Source organism: Poecilia latipinna, unplaced genomic scaffold, assembly GCF_001443285.1.
Source record: "Poecilia latipinna isolate Pla-1442-1.1 unplaced genomic scaffold, P_latipinna-1.0 Scaffold319, whole genome shotgun sequence".
NCBI classification, from domain to species: domain Eukaryota; kingdom Metazoa; phylum Chordata; class Actinopteri; order Cyprinodontiformes; family Poeciliidae; genus Poecilia; species Poecilia latipinna.
Window position 1 is genome coordinate 335,406 of NW_015112935.1, and position 11,632 is coordinate 347,037.

Genomic DNA, 11,632 nt, shown 5'->3' on the forward strand with positions numbered 1-11,632 from the left:
AAGATACACAATACAATTTTATTTCCTTGTACAAAAAATGAAAACATCTGACATTTCAGGAATTGTTTGCTACAAAACCAATGGATGCATGATCATAGTTCGTATCGTTCCCATTTAAATGAGACAACATTGATATGGATATCCAGTGTAGAAGAATAAACTGCTGTTGTATTCACATTTCCACATCTTTAGGTGGTAGCCAACTGATCTAGAAGCTTTTGTGTAACTCAAACCTATGTAACTCAAACTATTTCTAAAAAATCTCAACATTTTTCGCTACTGAGAGCTCATTTTTAGCAATGTATTATGTTATGCACACATAACGGAAGATTGAACATTGGCTCCATTATAATACTTACTGCTGATGTAATCACACTGCAAAAATTGCCAGGTTTGAAAGGAACACCTACGCTTCACATGCTTTCCTACATAGATCTCGGTGGGTATAAAAAAGGGTTAGTATTTTAAAAAACAAAATAGTAATTCGGCCTCACTTTTTAGCGGTGGTGAAATGAAGTAAAATACAAAAGAAGTTTGGACCACAAACAAACACTTGTCTTGGGTTTAAAAACTCAATGAAAATGCTATGTAACACAGTGATAGATAGTGGAGAAACCCAGGGAGAATAGCTACACCCTTCCTCCCCCCAACACTGCAAGTGCCTACTGTTCTTAATTGCCTATTGATGTTTTGTTGTTCTTGTTTTCGCACCACCTCTGGTTTACGCCCCTGCTTAGCAGAGGCGCAAGTGAGTAATGCCCTGCCATCGTACTGCACCACAACCAACCAAAGTGAGTTCATTCTCTTTGCATGTCCCTTCTTTTTCCTTATTTAGCAGCTCATCTTTTCTGAATTATCCAGCTGGCATTTGGTTTCATCTGCCAAGTATTTAAAGCGGTGAAAAATGAATCCTTAATTCAGAACAGTCTAGAGCACTGGGATGGAGAGGGTGACTAAAATAACACACACACGGACTCATAAAAAAAAAAAAAAAGAAATGCTCGAGACCTGTGTTATTTAAAACCTAAGTGAAATGCAGTGCAACTATTTAATCCATGGGAAAGTAAAACTGTTTTGCAAAGCTATCTTTAGTTTAACAGTTTTGATCTATTGTGATGTTTACAAAAGTAAATAATCCAATTTATGAATTATGTTCACTTCAGTTGACAGGTTCCATCAATGCCTCTAAAAAGAGGAAAGATGGAAATGTGCATTGACTGACAATGCTGAGGGAGCTGAAGATGCTGTAGTAGTTAAGGGTAATGAGGAAACTTGGCATTATAAAAGAAAAGGGAAGTATCAAATATTCAGAAGCTCAACTAAACAGAGTTAATTCTCTGTCTGTTGTTTCCATGTTCCTTTAGTTGTACTGATAATTTCCGTACATCATTCAGTTTGTTGATTACTTTCCTTTTCATTAATATATATATATATTTTTTTTGTAGAAATGTTTGGTGGAGGAGTCGGAGATATTCACAACTAGAATTTTCAATTCTGTTCATGCAATATAGACATCTCACAGTTTAAATGTGATTTAACCTGATTGGACATTTTTTTGAAATATCCAAGCTTAAAGAAATGCCTAAAGAGATTTGAAAACTGAGTGAGAGGCAACCATATTTCATGCATAAAAGTATTCTCCCCACCCCTTTCCGTATCAACATCAGTGCTTTTGGCACTTTGACTCTATTGCATGACTTGGCCTTCTACTGGCTGCATCTAAACACCGACGTACCATACTTGTTATTAATCTCCCTTTCTGCCTCCTGCCTTTTCCACATGATGAATGGCCACGCGACACTGCCCAAAGTTAGAGCGCTGCTCCAGCATGATTACAGAGCCCGTTATTGGTCTGGCCCTGCACTTGATTAATGCTCTTATTCCCGCTCCCCACAAATATGCTGACTCTCATCAAGCAATTTTGTCACTGAATGGACCACCTATGCTTTAGAATTTCAACAATCATAGAGCAAAAGGGTGGTTCTTCGCAGAAAAAAAAAAAAAACTGGTAAAAGTAAATCATAAATTGAAGAGTGATGCCTCAGTTATTATGACCATGTAACTGTAAGACATAATATCGAATTGAGTGAGATTGGCTTTATATTTCATTTACTTATTTATTTTTTTGTTTGTTTCCAGAAACTCTAGAAGCGTTTCTTTGTTTGTAATGGGGCATTTGAGTTATGGTTCACTTGATCAGGGCTTGCAAACTCATTAATCACACCTGAAAGTGACAGTAATTGTTTAAAGGTTATGAATAGTTTCTCCCCAATTTTTTTTTTTTTTTTTTTGTATGCAGCTCAAAGAACCTTAATTGTGCATTGTGAGCTACATATTCAGTTTGTGAGCATGCAGTATTTTTTTTTTCTTCAAATCTTAGCACCAAAACAAAAGATATCTACTAAACTAAAAACAAAGACTTTAACCAAAAGAAATTAACTTGGCTTCTTAGACAATGACTATAAAGACAAAGAAGCAATTCTGCAAGTTAGAAAAGTGTGTGATAAGTTTTACTCTGCATTATAATAATTGCTTGAAAGGACAGAACCTCATTGTTTGGCAGAATGATTGAGAAAACAAAAGCTTGTTGTTTCCAAATAAAAACAAGGCCATTGGTCTTTGGATTGAAAAAGTGAAAAAAGATTAAAATAAATAAATAAATAAAAACATGAGGATTTTTTTTTCTAAGTCATCTTTTACTGTTTAATATCACATGCATTTACTGATAATATTAAATCATTTACTAGATAGGAATTTGATTAAGAGATTTAGTTTTCTTTCCGTATATATAAAAATAAACAATATAAACACAATTGGGTTTCAGTTTGTGGAAAGCATCAATGAAGACGTTCCATCCTCCAGGTCAATGCAGCAAATCTGACACTCAAGCAGCAGGGAGAGGCTGTAAATAAATAAATTAATTAATAATAATACTAATAAAACAGCCACATCCTTGTCAGCAAAGCCAGTTCACCGGCCTCCATCCAGTTTCCATGGTAACAAACCACTGTCATGTCTGGTGGGTGGTGCTAGTTTTTTTTTTTTTTTTTTTTTTTAATCTGCACCACATTTATAATTTTCAGAGCAGAAAATATCTAAATTTGTTGAGTAATTGTTGTCTAAATGAAATGATGCCAAAGCAGTTACGCTGACATCCAGCAAGATTTTGAGAGATTGTGGTACTATGTGCAAGTAGGCCATGTTCAGTGCATCCTTATTCTGTCAGTTCAGGTAGTTTGAAGCCTCCTTAGCAGTTACTTACACAATACTTCTTCCAAAATCAGCCATCTATCTTCCATACAACTTTAACGGTTATTCTTAGAAAGAATAACCTTGAAAACCATGAAAGAACCCTGCATTGTAGTGCCTGGTGCAAAACCCCCCAATAAGAATCATTACACATTTCCTGGAGCAAGAAAGACTTCTGCACACAGACATTTTCAAACTACCACAGGACTCCCTTGTATCTAGTTTGTGAAAATTTGAAAATCTTCTGAGTCTCAGATCAATGATTCATAAAATTTCGAAATGTCCAATATTGAGTGCCACATTTGTTTAAATTCTCAACTTTGTCGAAGCAGTTTTTCAGTTTTGTTATTTTAAACACAAATGCCATTTGCATAAAACCACAACCAAATGATTTTCTTCATCTTACTCTGCTTTATGTTTCCATTAATGTACATTCTAGGGACTTTTTGGAATGCATGTTCCTTTACCTTTGTCTGGCTTTAAATGTCACAGTCAACCCAAGTGAAAACAATCAGAGTATCTATAATGAGAATAAAAGGGGGGAAAAAAAGCATGACATATAGGATGATGGTCTTATAATTGACTGTGCTTTTGAAACATTGTTAGGCAACAGTTTTGTGAATGAATAACTTCAGGAAGCTGTTTTATCACCTTTTATATTCCATATCAAGATGACATTTAAGTGAATTTATGTAGTTTCCGTGAAACCTGAAAAGAACAGGATTCTATTTTAGCATGTATTATAAAGCACTAGCACCTCATGAATTAGCAGTGGTTAGACAAATTTGCTGTGTCATGGCCATCAGCATTAAGAACCACATTTAAGTTGGATTAATGCGAGTTGCGGACTTTAACACAAGAACGGTCAGGACTCCAGTACCGCTTTTAAATTTGTCAATGACAAACATGACATTTAAAAAGGCTACTTTGGCTAATTTTCATCAGCCTGGTAAATTCCAAATCAAATAAGAGTTGACAAAAAAATAAATTAAAAAATCCTTGAGCAAAATTTCATTAAAATGTGGTACTTAGGGGTTAGTGTTCTAAATTATATCTTAATGCAAAAATATTAATCAGCAATTTATAATAGGCAAAAAACATTACTAACAGGAGCAATTCAACACTTTTCTTTGTCCCTTGTTTGAAGTTGCATTAAAAGTCCACTAATAGTGCCAACTTCGCATTAGTTGGTAAGCTTAATGCAAAGTTGGCACTATTATTGGACTTTTAATGCAACTTTTAAAGCAACTTTGCATTATAAAACTATCATTATTTACAAAATGACACTTCATGACAACACTTCTAAGTATTCATAAAGACTCCTTCATATTCATGCAGGTGTTATGACATGTTTATGACAGTGTCAAGTCAGTCTTAAGCACATCCCTTCAAATAAAGTGTTACCATACTTTTTTTTTTTTTATTTATGCAGGGACACTTATTGGTATACTTCACAAGGTCAACACTGCTAGATATGCAAATGACACACATAAAGTATGCAGGTTTCCATACAGCATATGTGATGTGGTTTTATTATCCTTGCACTGGGCAGTATTTACCCTTTAATTGACTTACTATAAATACATTTTGTAACTATTTTATTTTAAGATTGAAGACTCAGTGTATAAGTATCTGAAGGATCATGAGACATGGCGTTGCAGCAGAAGACCCATGCATCTGCTGTTTTAATAGAATGCTGACGGATGCAAATATCCACCTTGGGGTTGCAGCCCTTTTGAAATATTTCTTCAGCATTTTTCAAGGTTATTTCGGTCTTATCTTTGTGTGATGCTGATCACTGGCCTCATTCTGCTTGGAGTCCTCAAGGAACAAAACAGCATCGGGATATACAGATAGAGTACAACGCTTACTTACTTCAATGTGTTTTATTAAGTTGTTGGCTGTTGCATGTCCCATGTGTGGATGGTAGTTTCTCCCTCTCCCAAAAACATAAGCGTACTTCCAGCTGCTTGGTTTTGGGAGTTCGAGCTGGACTTTCAACAAACATGAGTTCTGGCAGTAAAGTTTCTTTAGAAATGACAAAGTCTGCTTGTCCAAAACAGGTTATGTACACAGTTTTATCTTTTCTACATTTAAATTACGTGACACTGTCATAGTCCAGAAACACATTTTGGAACAAGTACTCTACTTTATTATTTGTGCTGTAAGAATAGTGCTAGTTACCGTGTGAAGAATCCAGACTGATAGCTGCTGTGTCTCTCAGAGCATTAACTGTAGTAATGCATTTGTCACTTTCTGAATGCGAATTCGCTGCCTATGCACCCAATGTTCCCATGTTTTATGGGGTTGTTTTGCATTGTAGTAATAGTCCCTATTTGGATCAAGATGTTTGGCTTCAGTCAAGGCTTAATTTGTTTCTTTGAGCCTAAATGTTGCTGAATTTTAATTTCCCCATGCTAACAGGGACACAGGACAGACCATCACATGATTTAGACTAACCCTACCCTAATAAAAGATCCGATTGGTCGGTAGTGTGTTTGTAGTTATTAATACAATCCATACGGCAAAAATAAATAAATGAATGATGAGACATTTTATTCAGCATTTGAGGTAGCAGTACATGGACGCAAAACATTTAAGACAGATTTAAAGCAATTCAAAAGTTAAAACCTGTATCCTTCAACCTTAAAAAAGATTCGACTTCACTGGATAATTGTGTTAGTCTGAAATTATTTAAAACTTTTTAAATAATTTACCCTGAAAGTTATTTTTAGGCCCTTTTTGAGTAAGCTTTAATTTATGAAATAGCATTCCTTGTAAATGTGCTGTCTGCACTTTTAGTCATAGAAAAGTGAATGAAATGTTTAGATTTACCTTACTTTATAGATACAGTTACATATTTTCTTGTTCAATTTATGATTCATAACAATAAGCATGGTCCATGCATGAATTCTGTTGAGTTCCCATTCTCACACTCCTCTCAGTTTCATATGTCACAAAGGAGGATTGGCTGTAAGCCTAAAGGGCAAAAGTGAGATTGAGAGATGTCCCTTTAAAAGCTCCAGCTGCAGTGCATTTTTGCATTCACCACCAGAGCCCATCTATCGTGCCTAACTGTCGACATAAATGTGTATATAAACATTTTGGAAGGGAGCATCAGACTGAATCACCATGAACTCCCATGGGACTTATTCCCGCAAAAAATTGCTTTGGATAATGAGCTATCTGCATTATTCATGACAATCTGACAGATCTGCCTCACAGTTACAGGGACTAATCATCACTTTAATATACCACATTAAGTTAGTATTCCAAACGAATGTTTTACATTGCAGAGCTGTATGCTAAAAAATGTCTCGCATTCAGGATCCTGGATTTATTTTTTATTTTTTTGTATTTCACTTCTAACATTTCAAGAGGCCACTCTCAACGATATCTCTATTTGAATAATCAAGAACAAAAAACAATATTCTTAGACAGTATTGTTGAACTGTAATCATAAGGGCAAAAGATGATTCTACTCATGTGTTACAGAGCAGTGAAAATAGAATATATGTCCTTGAAGGCTTGTTCCACTGACAGCAAGGGTTGTAAACCCAAGCAGATCTTACAAGCTGCAAATAAAACAAAAGCATACTCTGTAAGTATTTGGTGAAACATTTTATTACTCATTGAAACTGTGATCTAGAGTAGAAAGATGCATCTGTCATGTATTCAATTGTGTCAGACTAAATGAAACAAATGAAAAGAAAACCTCATTAGCAAATATTTATGCAACTTTGCCTCGTGGGTACATACTATGCTCTTATGAGTTATTTAATAAATATGTGTAAACTGATTGGATTGTTGTGTGCCCAAAATCTATTTTTTATTGTATCTGCTATGCAGCTCACTTCTTTGGTTGTGAAACTATCTCAAAGTAAACGAAAGACCAGGAATAATTATTCAAGAAGCACACAATGATCCTATTTACCATACATCAGAAGCATACAAATTCCTTGGGAGTTCAGTGCTCCTGAAGCAAGTTTATTAAGCCTCTAAAAAGTTTACATTTATGCAGCAATATAGAAACATTGAAATATATGACAAACATTAGAAAATACAAATAGAAAATCTCCTAAAAAACACTCAAGAGTGTGCTCAACTGCACTTTTGCTCTTGCCGTATTTTAACATGTACACTACACATATTGTTGGGCACAGGTATGGGGAAAACAAAAATGGACTGAACCAGACACAGAATAAGAGCCTGAAAAAAATGTTCAATCCCTGAATGCTTAAACCATTTTCAGACGTAGTTCCTAGGATGGGAGGAATCACAGATGGAATACCCAGGATATCATTGGACAACGAAACTCTGGAATAGCAGTGTTCACTGTCTTTATCCACAGTTCTGTACAGGTTGTGTTAGGGAGGATGACTTAACCTCTTTGGGAAAGTGAAAGGCTGCATTTTTGAAGAAACCCTGGATCCAAAGAAAATTTCAGTCTTCTGTTATGTATCCAGTGACTCTGTCCCAGCCAAAAATAAACCTTATTTTCTTAGACTTATAAGCTTATCTGAGCTCCTGCAGAAAAGAACCTGGCAGAGTTATAGATTCCCCAGAAAGACATGCGTCTCTTGAGAATGTCTGATGTGAGACTGAACTGCTAATCCTGGGTGTGACATCATCATGCCTAGTATTTGTTCATGATCTTGTGAGTACGAAAATGTTTTAAGCTTCCACCTCAGTAGTCAGTAACTGCGATGGCTAATCAATACACCATCCAGGGTCAATTGACCAAAAGGTTAGTGACTTGTAATTCAGCTAAATATTTGTATTAAAATAATGTTTAATTTTCCCTTTTGCATTGCGAATTGGTGACTGAACATATACCGATTGTTGTTCTTAATGCACACATACACACACATATAAATGAATGTACATGGATGTGCATATTGTACATAATCATCAACATAGAAAATTGTGTTTGATTCAAAATCTTTATACTTTAGTGAATGGTATTAGTTTCACTAATGAAGGTAAAACCTTCATCATGAACTTCATCAAAGCGTAACACCTTCCCTTCAATCAGTGAAGGTCAGTTGCAGCCATTGCTTAAGTATGGCCTTGGTCCCTTTATACTGTGTAGGGTTTTGTTCTTCTGTTGCTGAATGTGACTATTGGCAGTGATTGGTCCAAGAGACTCAATAATGTGTGTGCATAAGAATACACATGTGATAGCGCACCTTCCCTTTTCTCCACAGTGTGTTCAAAGAGGACAGACATTGGATGAGAATAAAGAAACAGATGAAGTGCAGCTCTTCTCAACACAAATACATTTATTCAATTCTAAACTGCAGAATAAGCTATTTCAACTTGCAGGTGTATTTTGCTTAAGGTTCAAAATATACAATTGAGCTGGCTACTTCAAGTAACTTTACTACAAACACTTGTTTAAAATACATGCTTCCACAAACTCAACCAGTCATATGGTCAGCTAAATGCATTGACACATCTAGATGTGGTGAAGACGACTTGCTGTAACATCAGAATGAGGACGAAAGGGATTTAAATTCATTTAAACATGATGTGGCTCTTGGTGCCAGAAAGGCTGGTGCACACAACTCTCTTTCAGGTATACCGAGAATTATCTGAAAAAAGCAAAAATATCGATTGAGTGCCTGTGGAAAAAAAAAATAATAATAATAATAATTAATAATAAAAAAATTTGCCCTGTCATTGTCAGATACAGCTTTAAAGAGACAATAGATATAACAAGAGGTTAAATTTTGAATTGTATGATGTTAGCAAGTTAATATGCTCAAAAATCTCTGATAAGTATCTTCGACTTCTTGTTGAATCTAGGCCATGTAGCACCTTAACAAATGAGCATTGAGTGAATATACAGCATATAGCTAATCCCACTCTTTTTCTCCTGCTACTCTTTTTCTGCATTATCTGAATTTATTGCGGCCATTATTTGAAATAGGTTACTCTCTCTACCATATGCTTAGCACCCTAATTGAACAAAGCCAGTGAAGAAGCTATTGCTGCTAGTATTATAGCTAACATAATTCTTCTGATGTGCTCTCTTTGTTTGTCACTCCCACAAAAAATTCAGCTTTTGTGATTGGCTGTGTATCTTTCCAGGACAGAACAATGAATGGCGATATTGCTGGAATCAAGTCTGTGTTTTCTGCTCTTCATTTTTACAGAAAGGACTCCAGAACTAGTGTTTCAGATTTTCAATTCTATATTCTCTCTGTATTCTTATCCACAGTTTGATTCTCAACCTGAAATTGTTTCTGCTGGAAGTTTCCTTTCGTTAACAAGGGAGGGGTTTCTCTCCACTGTCACCACATACTTGCCCAAGATAAGCGATATCTGCAAAGTCATTAGTTGGAAATATCTGGCTGGTCTTCTTTAAATTATCTTTGTACCCGTTGGCATTGCTTGATTAGTGGAATTTGACTGTGTTGTGTTATGGCTATCAATTTGATTGTATCATTTGACTGAATTAAACAAAAGTTGACTCCAACTATGTGTACAGTATATGTGCTATTCTGTCCAGTGCAAAAAGTAAGAATGCACATTTGCATATTTTTTACTCTCAAAATGTACTTTTATTATCAAGTCTGCAAAGACACACAAAACGCAAAGTTAAAAATAAAAATCACGCTTTAAAAGCATTCCAAAAAAATATTTTAAAAGAGTGAGGTATGGACTCAAAAACTTCTGATATTTTTATTTATTTGTTTTGTGTAATTTAACACCTAAATTGATGACTGAGAAATGCAAGAAATACAAGACATTGCTCATAGCTGATATTGTGTTTTTTCCTACCATGTTCATTTTTTTAATGTGAGCACAATATTCAGTTTTAAATATATGCATTGGTAAAGTAAATGAAAAAAAAAATGCTGCCATCAGCATGGAGCTGAACTGTAGCACTGTGTCAGACTTACATATGTGGCACTGCTGGGATGCTATATGCAAAGCAACTCTGCCCTAATGTTGGATGATATGCAAACACTAATCCTTGAGTCATGGAAACAGCACGTCATCTAACGCCAATGTTGTTGAAGCTTGGATGCTTCGTGACTGTGTGTCAACCCATCCATTTAGTAAAGAGTTTAGAGTTATGCAAGTACATTTGTCAGAGAACCTGTATAAATCTGATCCCAGACTGGTCGTTTTCTTACCTGACCTCTCCTGGATCTTCGGTAACCAACACATCTGTCTTGCAGCTGGCGATTGGGTTGATTGACAGTTCCACTGGTGGTACTACAAAGCTTTTACTGACTGGGAGCCACAACCCTTGACCCAAACTGTAGAATGATCTGTACAAACATAAAGTATGCAAATGTTACTTGAGTTCAAGTCAGATTAAAACATTTTGACAGAATGCAGGGTGTGGCAGTGGAATAGAGGCTAGAGCCGGTGACCCATGTACAAAGGCCTCAGTCCCACTGACCTTTGCTCCTGCCTCACTACCATCTTTTCTGTCATATGAAATCTAATATATAAAAAAAACATTTACAGAATAAACCAGCCAATAAAAAATTATTCGACCTATCTGATTGTATTGATGTAAAGTAGAATTGAACCTAGCTCAAAGCAAGGGTCAATAAGACATACATGAGTGATTTTGGTACATAAAATGAACTGGTTTGCACAGAATCATGACATGAACCCAAAAGAACACTTTTGAAGAAATGAATAAAATCGGAGATTGCAAGTCAGGCCTGTTTGCCACATTAAGGTCTGACCTCACAAATGAAATTACAAAAGTATGGTCACCAAATCCAATAGAGATACTCCTAGAACTTGTGTAAAAAAATTCCAAGAGAAGTTGGAGCTTTTTAGCAGAGAATAGTGGGCCCTCAATTTGATATTTCCATGAATGCACACAAGAAAATACTTAGGCAATATTATTAATCTCTTTTGAACTGTCATGAATACATTTTAGAAGATTAAAATATGTTAATTTTTACTGTATAAACAGATGATTGCACAACTGAATGGGTAGAAGAATCTAAAGGCTCATTTTCTTGTTTTCTTTTAAAAGGTATTCAAATCAGTGTACCAAAAAATGTTCATACTTAAAATAATATCAAGCTCAGCTTCTGGTGTAGCTCTTACCTCACTTGATTTGTATGGTTATGATGTTTCAAGCTAAATCACTACTAATTACTTATCTATTGCAAATCTTGCACGCATAAAAGGAATACTTTTGAATTAGTCTGCATAAAGTTAAATGTTATATAAAATATAACAATGTATAAATTAATCTAATGGGTATTTGAAAAAAAAAGAATGTTTTTATCTTCATTTCCTCGGCAATTTTGGTATATTATTTTGTATCAAACCTCCCAATGAAAAACCTTCAACTTGCTGCCAATTTCCTGATTTGACTCAACAAGTTTGAATACACTTCACT

At 35.2% G+C, this 11,632-nt stretch overlaps 1 protein-coding gene and 1 long non-coding RNA gene across 2 annotated transcripts in view; one reads left to right on the forward strand and one right to left on the reverse strand.

Moving 5' to 3' along the window:
- LOC106949020 (astrotactin-2-like) overlaps window positions 1–11,632 on the reverse strand; it is a 198,734-nt gene that overhangs the window by 136,499 nt on the left and 50,603 nt on the right. The window contains exon 8 of the mRNA XM_015034982.1: window positions 10,395–10,532. Coding sequence (XP_014890468.1) covers window positions 10,395–10,532 — 138 coding nt within the window. The remainder of the gene's footprint in view (window positions 1–10,394; window positions 10,533–11,632) is intronic.
- LOC106949023 (uncharacterized) overlaps window positions 34–11,632 on the forward strand; it is a 60,816-nt gene continuing 49,217 nt past the window's right edge. Inside the window, exon 1 of the long non-coding RNA XR_001425305.1 lies at window positions 34–791. This is a non-coding gene — a long non-coding RNA (uncharacterized LOC106949023). The remainder of the gene's footprint in view (window positions 792–11,632) is intronic.